The 21,476-nt window shown below is 37.3% G+C and overlaps 1 protein-coding gene across 3 annotated transcripts in view; it reads right to left on the minus strand.

The window, feature by feature from the left end:
* The window catches only part of LOC111862288, a 60,042-nt gene that overhangs the window by 35,499 nt on the left and 3,067 nt on the right, over positions 1 to 21,476 (minus strand). Inside the window, exons 2-6 of one of the 3 annotated variants that reach the window (XM_023847553.2) lie at positions 16,678 to 16,719; positions 14,164 to 14,264; positions 4,160 to 4,247; positions 2,948 to 3,011; positions 2,738 to 2,841 (exon numbers count right to left, since the gene is read on the minus strand). In XM_023847553.2, the coding sequence (XP_023703321.1) occupies positions 2,738 to 2,841; positions 2,948 to 3,011; positions 4,160 to 4,247; positions 14,164 to 14,264; positions 16,678 to 16,719 (399 nt within the window). Of the gene's footprint in view, positions 1 to 2,737; positions 2,842 to 2,947; positions 3,012 to 4,159; positions 4,248 to 6,106; positions 6,224 to 12,096; positions 12,299 to 14,163; positions 14,265 to 16,677; positions 16,720 to 21,476 lie in introns of those variants that run through there. The other 2 variants (XM_023847552.1, XM_023847555.1) reach the window with 2 other exon arrangements.

Here is a 21,476-nt window from a genome sequence, read left to right on the forward strand (position 1 = left end):
GATAAGTTTAAACTAAGATTTAGTCACAAGATAGCATACAATGATATTTTTATTTCCCATTTTGTCATGCAGTAAAATTTCAACTCTAAGCAAAGGGAGCCAACAATTATGGACTTGAAAGTAAACAAGTTTGAATTAACTTATCTGACAAATATTACAGGATAAGTACTGTAGCACAGACTTAACAGGTTATAACTAGTAACAGGATAATAATAATTGCAGCGTCAAGGTCAACTGCTTTCTGAGGGACACGAAGAAATTACAAAACAGCAAAAATTCACTTGGAACATTTCTTATCTGCCTGAGAGATTACGATTTTGAAGTGCATTTTATCTCTTGCATGGCCCGCAACTGAATTTTCAAGCACCTTCAATATAAAGAACACATGGTAAAAGTGACACAAGAACACTTAGGAATACACTTGGGGGGGGATTGATAACCAAACTCAGAAAAGGCTTCAAAGAACCCAATTCCTGTGAAGAAATAAACTAAAGAGTACAAAACTGTCTCTTACAATTCAAAGAATGCTGCCAACTTAGAATTAGGTGCTACTGAATTACACATCAATACAGTTTTACTGTATAAAGGCAAATCCACACCTAACCAAGGACACCTTTTCTCTCCTCTCAAATGAACAAGGTCAAACATGCAAGTAATATAAACAACTACTAGTATTTAAATAATACAATTACACCATGCCTACAGCAAACAAGATAAACTATTTCCTTGCATGCACATATATTCACTGCTCCAATGTTACAACTTCATACAGTCTCACTAAAGATATGCCTTCTCAGCTCCTTCTCCTTCTGAGCAAAAATCATAAACCTTATAAGCAAACACAAGATGGAAATCTATAGGAATTAACCCCTTTTTTTAAGTTACATATTTAACATGGTAAGGAAAAAGATACATGTACGGAACTCTTAAATACAAGGGTTGGATAAAAAGTAGTGGCAACACTAGTGTAACATGAAAGATGTGCGTCAGGTGGCACTAGCACCATCTGTAGCTGATAGCAGAAGTTCAGTTGAAGTAGTGTAGTGAGTGGCTCTGGTTGTGTTTCATTAAGTTGCATTGTGCATTGTCTTGAAGTGCAGGAGCCCAGTCAAGCACCCTAACAACATGTTTACGAAACAAAAACAACGGTCCTGGATAAAAATTGAAGTTGCACGAGGTTGTAGTGCACAAAACTGTTACCAGGGACTGTGAGAAGCATGTGGTGATGCTGCTTTGTCATATCACACAGGGGCACAATGGGTGAAATTGTTCCGTGAAGGGAGGGATGCCATTCGGGACAGCCGTCGTTCAGAACGACCCCATGTTGACAACCACACAATTCAGCTTCTTGCTTCTTAGCTGGATGTCGATCGTTGATGGGCTGCGCGGGAGTTACCTGCTGAGGTAGGCGTATGTCACAAAACCGTGCTCCACATTCCACATGATATTCTTGGATACTGCAAAACCGCAGCACGCTGGGTACCCCACATAATGTCTGAGGTGCAACAGTGGCAATGTTATGCAATTGCACAGGACTTGCTGGACCGGTACCAGAGGGAAGGTGACTACTTCCTTGGAAGGATTGTAACTCTGGACGAAACTTGGGCTCGCTCATACAAACCGCACTTGAAGCAACAATCAAATGAATGGAAGCATCCTGGCTCTCCTTGTCCAAAGAAGGTGCACCCTACACAGAGTAATGTGAACGCGATGTTCACTGTGGCATATGACATTAATGGAGTGATACTGCACCACACTGTACCTCGACAGACTATAAACGCTGCCTACTACTGCAATTTCCTGCGTAATCATATTTGTCCGGCACTCAGGAGAAAGCGACAACACTTGTTGGCAACGAACCCCATCATCCTTCATGACAATGCAAGGGCTCATACTGCTGACACTGTCAAGGATCTCCTTCGCCACTGGCGATGGAAGATACTGCAACATCCAAAATACTCACCCGATATGAATCCATGCGATTATGATCTCTTTGCCAAAATGAAAGAACCACTGGGAGGGACAAATTACAATACAAGAGAGATTATTTGTGCTGTAGGGCGGTCACTGCTGGACATCAACAGAAGTGGGCATGCTGATGGTGTATGCCTTCCACAAATTTGGCAGAAGGTGGTACACATGCGGGGGTGATTATATTGAAGGTATGTAAGTGTGTTTACCTCAGGTAATAAAGTTATTTCAGAACTATACAGGTGTTGCCACTACTTTTTATCTAACCTATGTATATTCATACACAAAACAGAAAACTTAAATTTAAATGGTCAGTGCAATAAAACCATTTCCACATCTTTCTCAATGTTTAAAATCATGAGGTGAAAATATTTTAACTATTTTATAATTAAAAATTTTATCCATGTCATAAAATAAAAGTTTAATATATAACATAACTGATATCCAAAAATCATTTCTGCAGTCAATACATCAACATAATTCGTAAGTTCAACATATGTGAGTACCAGAAAAATATCCAAGAGATTAAATTACAGCTGAAATCAGGGCTTTCTAGAGCTGTTAATAAAGTCAATAAGAACCGCTATTACACTCATTAACTTTTTCTCTTCTTTAATTACAGCATGGAGTCAAAAAAGGTAAGATATAAAAAAACAGTATCAGAAGGGAACAAGAAAAATAATTTTATAAAAGAAAAGGCTGGAAAGCACTGATCATATAAAAGTATGCTTTATACACTTCAATGCCTGTTAAAGTATAGTCTCACCTCTGGGAAGAAGTTTTGAGGAAATTTTGACTTCTCTTTTGTGCTGACAGCTTCAATATTCCCAGAGTGGACCTCCTTTCCTTTAGCAGGTACAAAACTCATTGCTGCAATTTCCCAACAGAGCAAATCAATAGTACCAAAGAAAAAGATATGTTCACTTTCAATACCTCACAATAAATTTTATCTGAAGACACCAGACATAACACTTACCTGAGAAGTCCCATATCAACACATCTGTCAGAGATTCATGTATAAAGTAGAAATTGCCCAATGCCTGAAAATATAAAGAAAAATACGTAATTTAAAAATTCCTGGAGGATTCTCATTTGCAATTTCTCTTAAAGAAAACAATATTTTTTATGCTTAAGCTCGCAAACTTAAAAATATTAAATATACACCACCTGTGTGGGTGCATATAGATGTGGTCTGGTTTGGTAATTGAATCAAATGAACTCTTACTAATTGTAACTACAATTCACTACAGCACTATTGCTAATTCACACACTCTACAATTCACTACAGCACACACTAAGTCTTTTGAGTCTACTGTCTTCACCAGTCATTGCCTGTTAATGGTTTCAAATGGGGGGCATTCCGCTTATTCTGGGTTCCTGAACTATCCCCATGCCTCAGCTACCAGCTTCTAACAGCAGCAGCTCACAACGAACTGCAGCAGTCTTCTGACTGCTCACCAACCAACTTGCTTCAATTCACTGTACTCCACTGCACTGCACTCATTAACGGAAATGAGCTTGTTCAGTCAAGTCATACAGCCTCTGAGTGGATCCACAGAGAACACTGCTTGCAACATCTCTTCTACTGTTGAGTGACATCACCATGGATGTGACATGTTACACTGTTGCATGTGTATGGGCCATTACCTTGCAATGAATCTACATGCTATATCATCATCACTGATTACAAAACAAGAAAGCCTGTAAGAAACTTCCTCTACATCCACTTTCTTGAAATGTTTCTGCATGAATAGACACACCAAATTTAAATTTACAATATCATGGTATGTATTAATTTTGCACATTCCTTCGTTCTATCTCTTACCTAAAAATGTTTGCCTCCTATTATTTCATGTTTCACACAACTAAACAGGCCTTTAGTTACCTTTATCATAGCAAAACACTATGAGTATCAGGGGCGAGCCATAAAAATGTCTTAAATGTTTACTTTCCTTTGTCCTTCCCATCTTCTTTTGTAAATCTGAGTGACAGCCAACATTTCACAAAGTTAGTAAATCATCATCACCGTGTGTTTGTATGTGATCCTTTCATGTTAAAATAAGATGCACACTTTCTATTTACAGAAGTTACAAATACAACAGTTCAAAATAAAACTGTCCTTAAAAATAATGTTCAATACATACAAAAGTGAGTTATATACAGGTATGTTATGGTATTTCATGCTTACAGTGAAGTTTTCAGCAGAAGAATAATCTTCATCTAGGTACACTCGTACTTTGTCAAATAATCTAAGCTCTTCACTTGACATGAGCAATCTGAAATAAAACATACAACTGCATGTAGATCATAAACTTTCCATAATTTAACACTGTGGCAGCAGATGTCACAGGATCAGCAATTGTAATACCAAAGTCTACTATATACATATTCCCAAGCTACTTTCATCCACCTCCCATCCATATAACTTATCTTCTTAAGGTGCATCATAACGGTAATCCTCCTTCCCTGTCCTTCCCTTATGATTCCCTTGAAATCTGATGGTATATCCCACATTAAAATTAAAAAGCAGCAGAAATAAAGCATCCCCTTGTTTAAGTCTATTGTAAAATGGAAAAATAAAGCTTAAACTGTATCTACATTAAGGGTGTGGGCACACCAAGGAAATTGGCAAACCACAACGTAAACACAATTTCTGAGAAATGCTATAAGCCAGAGTTGAACACATGTTACTGAATGTAGCAGTACAACTTGAGGAATCAGCAATGCAACTTGCAGAAAGACTGAGTAACTCAACTTCCAGGTAATGGAGCATACCAGTCTTCTCACAATTGTGTTGTTGTGTGGTTTCCTACCATCAGCTGTTCTATAATGGGCTTCAGTGATTCATTTGTGTCTTAAAATGACATGAAAGATTGACAAAGCTACCAATTTTGTTTTTGTGCAGTTAACTGAGCAGTAGCCTGGTATATATGACAAATGCAACCCAAACTATGCTAGGCAGGGCAAAATAAATTTGGCTTGGGAAAGAATTTCTCATGAGATGAAGGAGCCTGAATCCTGGTTAAGTTATTTCAAAACAATATAAGCACCTCAGTTTAAACTGCTACAGAAGAACGGATGCACCCAATGTTTTCTTTTCCTAATATTGTATTTAAGCATCCTGTTGCATTAATATATAATTTATTTCACATATACAGGTGCGTCAATGAATCAGGCAATTTTAAAAACTTTATGAACAGTAAACTATTGCATTTATATGGTTTTAACACATATGAATACAGTGTAAACATAGAAGCATTTGGTTTTTCTCAATTAACTCACTGAAACAGAAGTCTATTTCCCAAAAATAACATCCGACAGATTCAACCATGCATTATGTCAGGCGAACATACCCACTTAAGACGTTGTGAGCAACTAATCAAACATAAGTTTCCTCAGTGTGCACCTGCTAATCTGAAAACCAGTTGCCTCCTTGAAATTGGCGACATTTGTCGGAAATTGCGGGTGCATTGCAGTTGCCAGTTTCCTTGGTGTGCCCTCACCCTAACACTACTATTCATCATTCATTTTCCCTATACTCTCCAGAAGACTATTTCTTTCAATTTCAACCTATGAAACAAATTTTCCAAATTTTACATAAAATATCTAACTGTTCATAAAAAGTTGTTGTTATTATCCTTGTCATCATTGTTGTCATTGTTGCTGCTGCTGTTGTTGTTGTTGTTGTTGTTGTTGTTGTTGTTGTTGGGGCACACGGTAGTGCAGTTGGTTGAGGCACTATGCTACAAGCTGGAAGGTAGCGGGATCAAATCCTGATGACCTGGATTTTTTCAATTTACCTAATCCTTCTAGCCACACTATGACCTTGGGGTCAACTCAGCCTCTAACGGAAATGAGTACCAGGAATATTCCTGGGAGGTAAAGGGTGCCCGGCGTGTAAGGCTGACAACCTGACCGCCATCTGTGAGCCGACTGTCTAGAAAATGTGGAAACCTCAACATCTCACAACAATATGGGCCTTCACGGCCTCTTACAGGGATCCCTTCACTTTTTTTATAATTATTATTATTATTATTATTATTATTTGAGTGGAGTAGACCAAGCTCCTTGATACTTGGGCCATAAAATTGCCTGCTGTAACAGCCCCAGCTAACAGATGAGAGAACTGACGCACCTGAGGAAATGTGAATTGCCAGGAGAAACTTAAGCATTCACAGAAAAAAATGTGTTTCAGTGCCACAATGTCCACCACAAATCCCACATGAACTGACATGAGACTGACTCCAGGCTCCTGCAATGAGAAACTAATGTCTAATAACCACTTGAGCTATCCCACAAGCTACATGAAAATGGTTAACATCGCCTAGGAAACAATATTAAAATTGTAAGATTTGAGGTTTTCACAGCGGTGACTATGAACAAGCAGTCTTCTGGGATGTGGCACTGTGTAGATGTGGTGTTAACCGACGTTTCGGAGGAATGTATCGCCTCCATCTTCAGGGTAGAAGGAAAAATAAGAAAATCTGCAAGCGCAGAGAAGAGTCTGCTTGCACCGGTTCTCACTGTCTCTTCGCTTGCAGATTTTCTTATTTTTCCTTCTACCCTGAAGATGGAGGCGATACACAAAATCTACACGGTGCCACATCCCAGAAGACTGCTTTCTTCGATATTAAAATTATTCAACACATTCAAGTTTTTCACCTGCAAACCAGAATATGGACAACTGGAAAGTGAATCATAACAGGCATATTCTTAGCACAGTCATGTAAGTTGGGGTTTACAAACTAAAGATGAATGAGTACATGCATGAAAACTGAAATGGTCAATAGGACTGAACAGATCAGTGATGTGAGAAACAGAATGTTATCATGATGTCTATCACACAATATAGTGAGTCATCAACACATGCCATCAGCACTCTTCTGGAAAATTCAGTAGTATTAACACATATGATGTGAAAAACATATAAATGGGAGTCAAAATAACATAACAAAAGATATTTTACACTTATTAGGTACACAAATACAAAAAGGCGAATAATAATTTTGAACTGACTGATGAATAGCATAAACCACTTAAATTAATATTATCACATCAGTGAGTAATTTCTATGGGCCTACATAATTACTATTAACACTGACAAACCAGGGGTTTCCCATATCTTAAACAGTAAAATTGAGACTATGACATACAGCAACTGAAGAGTATGAAGCAGATATTGTTCCTTAATTTCTTTCAACCGCTGTGTACAATAATGTAGACAGACAATACGTAGTACTGAAAAAGCAATAGTTGTAACAATAAAATTCATAAGGCAAGAAATAATATTTTGTGAAATTGCTTAAGTTCGTAATCTTCTATGCACAAAAAATAAAAATGAAACACTAATTATAAAATACAATAAATATTACCTGATTTATTTAACAACACTGTATCAAGTGCACAGTTATACAGGGGACAATTATAAATTGTTAGTAGAGAATACTACTGAAGAAAGTAGTCATGGCCTATTTTAAAACATTACAGGCACTGCAAGATTTGTTACCAGGATGGAGGAAAAGAATATCAGGTATGACAGTGAGTCTCTGCACAGAGATTCAACCCTCATACATCTTAAACAAAGAAGGAACACTAACCATTACAGTGAAACATAGCAAAATAACGTGCAGAACACAAGGCCACATGGCTTCCAGACTAGCAGTACAACGCATCAAACATCACAGCTGACTGACTAGCTAAAAATATAACAAGACTGTTTCACTTGGCAGCATCATTTCATGCATTTGTTATGCAGGAGTTTTATTATGATAAGGATTTCATTACTTGAATGTGGAAAGCTCGTATAAAGATGCTGAAACTCAGAAATTCCTTAGTTACACAAGAGTCTAAATTTTATGGTGGGATAAATTTAACACTTAAGAGACTCTGGCCATTTCACACAAACAAGTTTTGAACAAATTTCAATTTAATCTGAAAATACGTTTCTTTCACGGGTAAACTAACATGTACCACACACATAAAATACAGATAGATTTTGTAATTGGTGGTTTTTTATGTGGTTTATTTTATGAATCTGTCAGTGTCTAAGACTACAGGGCGCTTATGACAAACTGAACTGCATAGATGGCAAAGGATCTCCTTGCAGCGGTGCTTGTTTACAGTTGCTCCTTCTGGGATGAATTCCATGTGAACAATTCCAGATGAGTCAAAAAACAGTTCAAGCATTACTTTGCCTTTTGACCTATCCTGTTGCAGTTTCTTCTTCCTTGGCAATGATTGCGATTTCCAGGACGCTGATTGTCGTTTCATTGTGGATAGTACAGAAAACACCATGTTTTGCCTCCTGTCATGATATGGCTGAGAAACATTCCATCTTTGTCAGCACTACAAATCAGGTCACTGAAAATGGTCATGCAACTGTCACGATGGTTGTGCCAGGACGAGTGGAACACTGTGCTGGGTAACACGAGACATGTTCAGGTCATCAGATAGAATTTTGTGGCAAGCACCATGGCTAATCCCTGCTCCTGCTGCTGTTGTGATTTCATCTACCATTCAGGAGCAGTTGGCACACAAACACTGCAACTTCTTGGATCTTGAGTTCAGTTCTGACCATTCTTGGTGGACCAGTATGTTCATCATCTTTCAAACTGTCTCACCTCTGTGCAAAACGTTTGTGCCACTTAAACGCAGCACTACAGCCCAAGGCTTCTGTGCCGTAGGCTTGCTTGATCATCTGAAATGTTTCGCTAGTAGGTTTGCCTAAATTTTGGCAGAGCTTGATGTTTTCCCATTCCTCAAACTGCGACATTTTCGATTTTCGCTGCTTGCAGACAGATGCCTTTCACAACAGTGACTTCCTTTCTGAATATACCACACACACGCAACTGCTTCTTGCTGGAACAAGAGAAGAACAAATATGGAACCATCTCATGGTTCCACATATCTGCTGTAATGCATAACAGTGCCACCATGCAGCCAATCCACGAAATTATTGACTGTACTTTGTACACATGTGGTCTTAATGCTTGCAATTGTAAGCCCAGGGAAGCTGTTACCTTTAATGACCAGTTCACGGTATTGCCCTTCACAGTGACCAATGCCCTGCAGGCTGTGAGGCGACTATGGATTTTGCCACTGAATCAATATGTCTGATGGCTGACAATGTCTAGAATGAAGCAGTTACACTTCACAGATCACAGAAGGTGCTGAACGTGCTGTCTCTCTACACACACACACATGCACGCACGTGTGCACATTCTCACGCCAGCAGAAGAGGTTCTGATATACTCTCTCCTGTTGTACTACAGAAATATTCACAGATCTCTACAGATATTTCCTTTCCTTTCTTCCACTTATGTGTTACTCTTGTAAACTCTGTCCTTCAAACAACCCCAGAAGAAAAATTCAAAATAATTGAGGTCAGATAAACAAGCTGGTCAAGTACCACTGCTGATAATTCTGTCCCCGAAGACATTAGACAAATCTTGCACAGACATACATGCAGTGTGGATAGCTTCTGAGTCTTGCTGAAACCAGCCATATGGTTTTTCTTCTTCAGTTAGCGCCTCAAAGAATTGTTCAAGAACCACCTGTACATATCTTTCACAATTAATTATTTACTTAAAAAACACAGGTGCAACAAGCCTTCTTCTCCTTACAGCACATCAGACACACCAACTTTCACAGGACAGAGTGGAACATTCTGCATTAGATGTTGCTTCTGTGAATTCCAGTAGCAATTATAGCAATTATTTTGATTATTTACATAACCCTGTAAGTGAAACAATGCTTCATCAGAAAAGAATGTCAACTGCAGATCAATTTCACATTTGATGACACTGCACAAACCAACTGCAAAAATGAACTCTGCTAGCTGGATTGCACAGCTGAAAGATCTGAATTACTGTTGTTCCACAGGGTCTAAGCTTCAGCAATTGTGCTGCCTTCTTTGCACTTGACTTCGACACCCCAGTCTCCTGAGTCAATGTTTTAGTGATTTTCTAAGTGCATATTTAAATCAGGCTCCTATGTCAGCTAAATTCTCAGACAGCATTCAATATTAACGTTTTTGTTTCTTGTCTATTAACAAACCGACTGATCTAAGTTTATTCACCAAATGATGATTTGTTTGCTGGGAACTCTTTCATCACAAAATTTACACTGAACCTTTCACTGACACATTCTTTCAGATCCAAATTTCACACGCATGTCATACAAAGATACATGTTGCTCTACAGTATATGACACCATAATATAACACACTGTTCACTACTCTATAACTGAAAACAAAATTTATTAACTTCCCTGTATATTAGAGACTGCTGGTGTCATCATCACTGATCATGATGTTGATGGTGATTATGCAGATTTGTTGTTGTTGTGGTCATTGTCTCATTAGTGATTAGCACTACTGTATTATTTTCTTTTTTGGAAGAACTCTGCACTTAAGCACAGATTTTATTTACTTTAAATTTGTAGGACATAACCTCAAATATCAGTACTTTCACCACTGTTGACCTATAAACAATATTTCTGTTGGGTAAAAAGTAAAAGTAAAGCTATCCCTGTACCAGGCCGTGAAGGCCCATAGGGTTGTGAGACACTGAGGGTCCCACATTATCTAGACAATCGGCTCAAAGATGGCGGTAAGGTTGTCAGCCTTATGCACCGGTCGCGCTTTACTACCCAGGAAAATTATTTAATTAATTTCTGGTACTGTATATAAAAATAACAGATCGGTACTAGAGAAAGAAAGACTTCCATTTTCATCATCTCAGTTTCTATTTATTTAACTATTACAATTAGAATATTTCCTCCATATTACATATGAAAAAGTAAAATCTGATAAGAATCCTGTTATTAATATCTGAACATTATCACAAGCCAGATAAATTTGTTTCTAAGGCCAGAGTTTGCCTGTCCCTGCATCAGATGCTATATAACCTATACAGATAAGAAAGTGTTACACACAGGTGTCTCACTGTTATATTCCATATTTTGCAGGATGGTTTGTGATATTAAAATTAAAAAAGGTCATAAGAATATGTACCCTGATGGCTTCCTTTAAAAAGCTATAACCAAAATGTCGGATCCTGCCACCACATTCTGAAAAACCGATGTTCAAAGATCATTTTGTGTGCATAGCACGGTAAGCATAGAGATCTACTTGACACCAACTCTGTATTGGTGTTTACAGAAACAGAAAGACCTTGCCCCAAATATGCAGTACTGTACAGCATGTAGACAAATAAGAAGTAACACACGATTACACCTTGAGGCCATCTAAAGAAATCTAAGCTTCAGAAAGCACATTATATGCTGCTTCAGCATGGAAAGTAGCTATTCATTTATTGAATTAGTGGACAAGCATCTTGTGCTAGGATAGTGCAATGAAAATGTTACAGATGCTGTTAAAAGATAATCAGAGAATGCCAAACAGACATACTTCCCTTTCTGTTGACCCCCAACTCCGAGAGATGAGAACATTTCCCAGAATGTAATGGGATGTTGGCTGCCGATGTTCTACATACTCGTATAATGTGCAGATGGAATAGCAGATCCTCAAAGTCAATGAAAGACACACTACCATCAGTATCACATGTCCTGCAGCTAGTACAAGTACCCTGCACGCTTCTGTACACCATGCGTTACAAGAGCATCAGCTGTATCCCTGTCACATTCAGTCTCTGCAAGAGTTAGTACTACACGATGTACCTGCAAGACGTGCGTTCTGCCAAGGGATTTTGCAACATTCAGCCAAAGACCCTACATTTATAGCAAAGGCTTTTCATGGATAATTCATGCTTCACTAGGACTGGGATCCCAAATATTCACGACAAACACCTGTGGTAAGATGAAAATCATGTAATTCAATCTCACCATCAGCAACAACAGTTTTCCACAAACCTGTGGGCTGGAACTTTGGTGAGTATCTCACAGACCATCACATTTTACCAGCAGAGCTTAGTGGACACAATTACCTTAATTTTCTTCTAACACACTTAAGTGGACTTCTGGATGGTGTGTCCTTCAATACAGGCCTTTGTATGTGGTTTCAACACCATGATACTCCACATTATAACCATTAAATGCATCAACTTCTGTCCAAAAATTATCATGATCATGGACATGAAGCTTCATTTTTCTGGCCTACATGCTCACCTGACTTGAATCCTCTCAATTTCTTTCTGTGGGGATATTTGAATACCAAGGTCTATGCCAGTGCAGTCAATATCAGAGAGGAATTGCTGGGTTGAATTCAACAATTTGCAAGTGAAATAAACAATACACCCAGAATCTTCGGATACTTGTGAACTTCTTTTCACACACAGGTGAATTATGTGTCTGTGGACATGGAGGCTACCTGGAGCACATAATATGAGAAAGTAAAAAGAAAGAACTTAATAATAACTCTTTTGTTTATTCTTCTTATACACAACCCATTAAACTTAGGAAGTACTGAAGGTGTGACCATGGAAACTGACATTAGAAAATCTGTAACTCTTAAGGAAGTCTCTCAGGGTATATATCCACATGAACTTTTTTACTTAGTTTGATATCCAGGAACATCCTGTAAAATATGACATGTTGTAATGAGACACCTGTATAAACTAAGAAAGAAAACTTGCAAACATTTCAGAAAAAAACATGGTACAATTTACATCCCTCATTAACTAACATACTCTTGAATATAATATTTAAAATAAATGCTTAAATCACTGACCTATGCATCTAACTTTAACCTAATGAGAATAAAATCCTAAAACTAAAAACTGAACAACAAAATAATGTTACCATGATCCTTTACTCAGAATAAACAATTCCTACACAACATGAAATTCTCATTAACTAAGTAATTGCTGGAATGAAGATTGGCAGCGGAAACCGAAGTACTCGGAGAAAATCTGCCCCAGGGCCACTTTGTCCACCACAAATCCCACTTGACTAGACCCGGGATCGAACCCGGGCCGCCACGGTAGGAAGCCAGCGACTAACCGCTTGAGCTATGGCGCAGCCTACAGCAGAACTAACTCTTCGTCGTTGGCAACCAAATAAAAACATAAACAGTACTGCAGTAACAAAATAATTCATCCTTAGTAATATCCAATCATACATTAACTACCTGCATCAAATTACTTATGCCCAGAACAAAGCAAATAGCATCAAGGATGTTGGATTTAATCCAGTTATAGCATTGAATTCCTGGTTGAATCTGTTTATCTCTGTTCAGTTGCCATAAGATTTGAATCCGTCGAGCACCAGATACATTTTTCTAGGAGCATTCACCGATGTCTGTTGCGCAAATGAATATCACAGCATTCATGGCCATTCCGAACTTCTGAACTTAACCTCTGCCTCGCGCCACAGCCTAGCAACATGCCTCTGTTTTTGGCAAATATGTCATAATAGTTATCAAAATATATGTAGCGATGTATTTAGAACTTCATGTAGGGTGTAATCCATATTGTACAATTTAGACTACAATAAAATTTTACACATTCCACCTATGGCTCAATATATCAGAACACTTTTATGATGATTATGGTCTGCAGAGGTGGGATGTTGTGCAGTTTGGTAAAGGGGTACAGATATTTCAGAGGGACTTGTTGCTTCTAGTATGTTACACTGAGTAATTTGGTATTAGAGCACCAACTCCAAAACAATGACATCTACCTACCAAAACAAAATCACAGCATGCCTTCCCTGAGCAGTTCTTAGTTACCCAGCTACATACAATATTCCCTGCTTTCATGGAATCCTACATGTGCATCGGTACCTTCAAAAAAGCATACCACCCTATAATATCAAACCACCAAAATTATTCCATAAAGCAGTGCCTCCGGTCCCCCTCCAAACAAGCACATGAGCACATCCATTCCCACACATGTATGCACACACGCAGCCTCAATATCAAAAGTTTAATATTATAATTAAAATAAGAAAATAAGCTGGACAGTTTCTTAACTAATCTAAAATATTTCATACAGAGATTTTGTGTTGAAAAATGTATAGTTTTTGTAACTCATCTTTTTCTATGAAACTTAAACTAAAGCTGTAAAAACTGAAACAGGTCACAGAGTCAATGACTACTTAAGCTTATCTTCGCAAAACAGCACTTTCTCTTTCAAACTGAAACAATGTCACTCGTAACAGATACAAAATTAACTGAAGGCCACCATATATTCAGTTATTAACGTATTACAAGTAAAGGAAGTGAAAGTCACATACCTAACAAAATACTCCACATGGTTCATACTGCGTTCATAGTTCTTCCCTCCAACCTCCTGGCAATGTAAAGCTATGAATTTTGGATCCAGTCTTGATACTGTCTGTAAAAAAAAATACAATTTCATGTACCAGACAATATTACTCACACTAAATAGCATTAATTATATGATATCTTTCAAAGTTCATATTTTCCAGCAAAAATGAATACATAGTAACGTAACCTTCAAAATACGGAAACAGCATTTAATTTGTGCCACTACACATAAACTATACTAAGGAGTTAATTTACTGTCCATTTGTTAGGCATGGCTGGTGTCAGCTGAGTGTGCTGTGAATGTGGTTGCCTCCGCCAATTGCTGGCTGTGATCAAACCTATTCTGCAGTATGTTTACTGACCACATAATTAACTCAAACTATATAGAACTGAATAGCTGGATAATAATTAATTTGAAAGAACATGAAAAGGCATGGTCATGGCCTAATTTAAGGCACTATCCCAACTTCTGCCTGGAAGAAATGAGGAAAACAATAAAAATCTTTAGTCACAATAGTTGGTGCCCCAAATAAGATTCAAACCTGGCACCTTCCAAATAAAAGTCAGAAGCATTATTGGTTGAGCCAACTTTCTCAGAACTTGAATCAAATCAGCAGATAAAAAGTGGAAAGGTACATCCTACTGCAGTACACGTCTTCCAGACATGTTCGTGTGTTTGCATGCCTCACTGCCCCCGGCATCCATTTATTGTAAATACAATATTGTAAATACTAGTGCTGCAAAGGTAATCACAATAAAGACATTACACTGTTTTCATAAATTACTTTTCCTCTCACATCATTAGATATTCACTGTACTGAAAAATGTTCCATAAGTGATATAAATCTTAATTACATACATAATTCATAAATTCACTGATCTGTTGTCCAAATTGGACTGGATATTGAACTCGTCAAAATAAGACTTGATTGCAGAAGTACAATCATGTCAACGGCAAACAACCACACACAACCAAAAGCATCAAATAACCATAATTTACATTGTCATTCACAAACAAAATTACAAGGAATATAGTTATTAAATGTTACACATGCTTAGCAGAAAGATATTCATCTATTGATTAAAAAGCATTAGTTGTGAGGAAACTTTCCAGTGTGCATTTAAAAATCTTCACATTATCACTAATTAGATCTATATTTTGTGTTATGTGCCTATTTTTTGTATGATGAGACATTTTTGAGAAAATCTACAAAGTCTACCATTCATAATGTTGTCCTGCTGCACTGATTTTCATCCACGATATGTATACAGTTGGCCGTCTTGTAGTGCACTCAATTTCACCTGTTACTTCACGACATGTTTTGGCAACATAGTGCCATCATCAGGTGCCCTAATTACGCTAATCTTTTGCACTGCTTGCCATTATATGTCTTTATAAAATTACTGAAAAAGTATTTAAAAAGTGTGTATTTGTCAACTATAATAAATTTACACACACTAAAACTTGTTAAGATTATTCATCTTATGTGTCTTAATTAAAACTTGAGTGTGGTTCTTCTGCTATGGGAGTCGTTTTTCTTATATTCTGTGTAAACCGTGTCTTGTGATGTGTGTTCCCTTTCTAGCTGCGAGTGTTGTAACAGGTGAAATTGAGTGCACTACAAGACAGCCAACTGTATACATATCATGGACTACAAAGTCCGATTTGAGCTTCTTATAAAGTAGGAGTTGTATTGAACCAAAACAAACCAAAATTAAGTTAATGCCCAACTTTAACTGTACATACCCAATACCAAATTTCAACAAACTCCAATCAGGAGTTTTGGAGATGAAGTATGGACAGAGATGACCTCCCCACTCTGTATTATTTCAGGAAAGTTTTGCAAACAACTCACAAAATGCAGAAATGTACACAGGAACACCATTCCATGGCCTTCAAAAATGCTTATTCATCATCATGCAATTCTACCTTCTTTGTTATCTCATGGCAAAACCGTCTTGTATGACTAAGAAATTATGAACAGAATATGAAAACTATGACCTTTTTATATTTCACACCATGTACTCATAGTTTGGCAGAAAGGTAGCAATGTTTCGGGTAAATTTACTGCCTCCATCTTCAGTGTAGTACAGTAAATCATGGAGGAAAGAATGATATAGATATAGGGACAGAAGAGAAAGAACCAGTGCTGCAATTGAGCCAGTGAAAAATGTTAACCCCAAGAAGATGATTTTTCAATGGGAAATTATGTGAAATAATCAAGGAAGGAGAGATTACAACAACAAAAAATTAGAAGTGCCAAGAAGACTACAATATTTTTTAATATGAGGAAAAAAATCAGAGACTTGATCATAATGGTGAAGATCGGATATAATATGGTCCCAAAAAGCTTTATCTCCAGTCACACACGTCTTCATGCTGAGATGTTTAGACAAAGGAGCAATTTCACCTTTTATCTTATGCATTAATCACAAAACCAATACTTCTATAATATTAATTTGTAGCAAGCTGTACTTACAGACAAAAATTCTTCAGTCCATATTTTTAACATCACAGAGGGCTGTAAAATAAAATCATTAATATGTTATTTTACAAAATTACCAGAGTTATAAACAGATATCAAAAAGCTTACTTTCCTATTGCACACATTTCCAGGCTTGCAAATCTTGAGTTAACATTATATTCAAGTAATGTATGTTAAGGCAACAATTAACTGCAACCTTGCTCATGGATTTGCAGCTGGGCTTAATGTGCATACAATAGCAGGACCCAATTCTGCTACCTACAGGTAAGAATACATCTACCACTTGCAACTGTAAATATTTTAAAGACTGATGTTGATGTTAATATTGTATTGTATTAATAATACTATTTTCTTTACGGGAAGAACTTATTTCTTCAGTACAGATTCAGTTTACATTAAATGTATCCAACATAACTCCAAAGTTTCATCACCATATCTGGAACTTTTATCTTATAAAAAATATTTCATATATAATTTGTAAGGTACTGAGCGGTGATGAGGGGGGAAATTTCCAGCCACATCATGTACTCAGACCTCTATTGCATCCACTGCGCCTCCAGTGTTGTTCAGGCTCACTAAAGGCCTCAACTTTGGCTACAGCCAAAACTATCAAGGATGACACCCTCTTAATATCCATTGACTCTACCCATGCAGTCAGTTATCTTTAATTTACACACAATCACAGCAGGTACTGGCATAATATCCTTGTGTACTGGACTGTTGCCAAGAGAGTATCCCAGCTGTCCTTCCTCATATGCTGACAGAGATAACAGAGCCCCCACCACTGGTTTCAACTGGACTTGAGCCATCAGCCTCCTTGTGAAGAATCTTCCTCTTGTAAGATTTGAGGCTTTCAAGGCGGTGACTATGAAGAAAGCAGTCCTCTGGGACTTGGCACCGTGTATACGTGGTGTTAACCGACGTTTCAGAGGAACGTATTGCCTCCATCTTTGGGGTAGAAGGAAGAATATAAGAAATCCAACACCAGTCTGCTTTTACTGGTTCTCACGGTCTCTTCGCTTGCAGATTTCTTATATTTTTCCTTCTACTCTGAAGATGGAGGCAATACGTTCATCCAAAACGTCGGTTAACACCACATTTACACAGTGCCAAATCCCAGAAGACTGCTTTCTTCATAATCTTCCTCTTCTTTGCCACCTTCTGGTGCTATTCAGAATGTTTCTTGTTCCTGACAGTCAGGATATTCACACCCATCAAGAGACCTCTTATACTCATGTGCCCCTTATCAGAACCTGAGGGACAACATGGCTGCTGCTTCTCAGCAGCAAAGGAGCCCACAACTGAGTTTGCCACTGTCAGAAGAGAATCTTCATCTCTTTGATTACTAACAGTGAGATGTCTACAGCCACCCAGATGCCCAATGTCATTCACCGACACAGACAGAAATGTATATATTTAATTCCACTCTTTGCCTCCTATATTGGAGGTAAGATTTGAACCATTGCAATAATACACCCTGCACTCCATAGTACTGTAGTTTCATTGACAGAAGTTCATGACTGACGCAAATAAACGCCTTGGCTATATCACAAAATATACCAGTTAGATATTCTTTTCTATTCCAAACTGTAAGTATTACATTGGTTAATTTATATACAGCATCTTCAGTTGATAATCCCTTTTGGAATCCATACCGCTCTGAAAGAAATATTTTATGTTTTATGATATGATCATTGAGTCTTCTAAAAATTGCTATTTCAAATATTTTTTCAAACCCACTTACTTTAGATATTGGCCTGTAGTTACTAATAATAGCCTTTTCCCCTTTTTTGTATACTGATTTAATAACTGTATATTTTAATCTTTCTGGATATAGACCCATGGTTAATGACTTATTAATTACATAAGTTAGAGGTTAACTAATTTGTTGTCTGCACAGTTTTATAATTTTATTACTTATGCCAATGCCCCTGTGAGATGTGGGTGGCCTATGCTGTGGACCATCATGATTGATCCAGCAACATTTCCGCTGCACAGCTAAAATTGGAAGATGCTTCATCATGCACACAATTATGCTTCCAATAGTATATTTTCTGGCAGGTCTGAGAGTCAATTCTGCAGACACTCCAGACAAATGTCACCTGTAAGATGACCCTTCAAGATAAACTGACCAATTATCTCCTTCAGAAGCATAACACAGCACACATCTACACAGAATCAGTGTTGAAAAATGCCAACATACATGGTTGACAATGTGAAATTACTGTCACTTCATCCATACCATTCTCCATTTTAAACAACCACTGCTCCTTAACAAACTACAAGTCAGACCTATGTTTCTATAACATTTCTGATGGGAATGACCTCAGGTATAACATCCTGAAGAAATTGTGAATCATCCTGTGCATCTATCTATATAGAATTCTTTGCCAGTGCCACTTTTGGAATGTCAGTAATGCTTTCAAATGATGTACAAGGTTTTACATGCATCACATCTTTCTCTAATGTCAATATACCTAAACAAACATGGACTGTGGTCTTGTCAATACACCCAGAATAGCTGATCATCTAGAGTGTAAGAACTACAGAGGTATATCACTGGTAAATGTAGCATACAAGATTTACTCAGTGGTCCTTTTCGTGAAACTAGGGCCAACTTTCAAGGAACATGTCGGAAAATATCAGTGTGGATTTACAACTTGTAAATCAACAAGTGACCAAATTTTTAACATCAGAAAAATAATACAAAAAACTTCAGCATATTATTATTAAAACATATTATTTATTTATATGTTTATTTTCAAACAGCCTATGACTCCATTCTTCATCTGGCCATGAGGGACATTGAGATTCCTGATGAACTTATTAAACTGACAAAATTAACAATGACAAACAATTGTGCCTTGTTACATTAAGGAATGTATTATCCAGACAGTTTTACATTAAAGGAAATGTGACCCACTAGCATGTCTTATTGATTAATTGATTGATTGATTGATTGATTGATTTCGTCACTGTAGATCATTGTACATGATATAGGACAAGTCAAGTTAATTCTGAATATTAACAATTTAATATGAGTAAGATTAAAATTACAATAGTTACAATTGTTTACAGTTGATTACAATTTAGAATTACAGTAGAACTTGGTTATAACGTCACCAAAGGGACCTAAAAATAGTGTCGTTATAAACGAATGTCGTTGTAACCGAAATGGGCACTTCCACAGCAGCCTTATGTTAGTCACGTAAAAATCCACCAAAAACCGAGTTAAAATGTTGCATTTTTTTGTGATATACGTAGTTAAGTACAGACTAACGTAACATTAACATGGAATTAATATGGATTCTCCATATCGTTTGTACTGTAGAATTCACCAAACCAAATTCGCGGCATACATCAGCTTTTTTCCTTCCATTTTCTATTTCACGAATCACTTTAACTTTCTCTTCAATGCTTAAAACTTTCCTTTTCATTGCCATGTTTTCGCTACTGCACTTCTCTGGGTTTAGGCAGGAACACTATAGGGTAAGTAGACAATGTGAGGTCCTGTTAGACGAGATTCTAGGAAAGGAATGCAGTTAACAACCTGCCGCGTCCTCTTGCACTATTCACGCAGTCCCACCCCACTCCCTCGTTTTCGCATAAAACCCACGCTCCTCCTGCAGCCCGCGGTCGTATTCTTCCAGGACAGTCACGTCAGCAAGTAGAGAAAGTGAGGGTTGGCAGACACATCGAACTTTCCCACGATATCAGAGAAATTCAGGAATGAAAATGACGTTACATACGAGGTTGATGCATTTGTGCATGTCGTACTAAGCAAGGTATAAAAACAGTTGCTTTATGAGGAATTAGTTCGTACCATTGAATATCTGACGCAATAGACAAGGTGTCGCAGAAACCGATGTTGCTATAACCAAGTTTTACTGTAGTTAAATATTCTTATTTGTGGAGAATTTGATGGAATGAATGAAGATTAGAAAAAGTAATAAGAGATGGTAAAGTGGAAACTACAGGTACAATATTTAATAAATCAATACAATATTGGCATATATAGACTATATAACTGGACACTCACTAGCAGTAGTTAAATAAACTTTCATTAGTATGGAGAAACATGCTAAGGAAAATGGGATAACAATAAGTGAGAATATAACTCATGGCACTAAACGACCCTGCCTATTCAAACTTACTGCACAACCAAACTGTCATTATTGATTCATGTATGTTTGAAGTTGTGACAGAAATCTATATATCTGGGGTCTCTAATAAATTGTAAAAATTATTTGAAAGAAGAAATTAAATGCAGAATTATAACAGAAAATATATCTTATCATGGCATGTTGAAACTGATGAAATCTGAGTTACTGAAGAGGAAAACTAAATGTCAACTGCATAAAGCTATTAAACTTCCAACAGCGCTTTATGGATCTGAGAGCTGGACTCTGGGCAAGGCTCATGAAGTACTTCTTAGATGTTCTCTGACAAAGATTTTAAGGAGAAACTATGGGGCAGTACAAACTGATGGGGTCTTGTGAAGATGTTATAAAAAGGAATTATATAATTAATTTGATAATTATGATATAATTAAAAGAATTAAAATACATAGTCTGAGATGGGCAGGACATGTTATAATGAGAGAAAATGAAGATATTATAAAAAGAATAATGTAAGATTTGAGGCTTTCACGGCGGTGACTATGAAGAAAGCAGTCTTCTGGGATTTGGCACCGTGTATATGTGGTGTTAACCGACGTTTCGGAGGAACGTATCGCCCCCATCTTCAGGGTTGAAGAAGTATAGGTAAATCTGCAAGCGACAACACCGTGAGAC

The sequence above is a fragment of the Cryptotermes secundus genome, unplaced genomic scaffold, assembly GCF_002891405.2.
Source record: "Cryptotermes secundus unplaced genomic scaffold, Csec_1.0 scaffold88, whole genome shotgun sequence".
NCBI lineage: Eukaryota > Metazoa > Arthropoda > Insecta > Blattodea > Kalotermitidae > Cryptotermes > Cryptotermes secundus.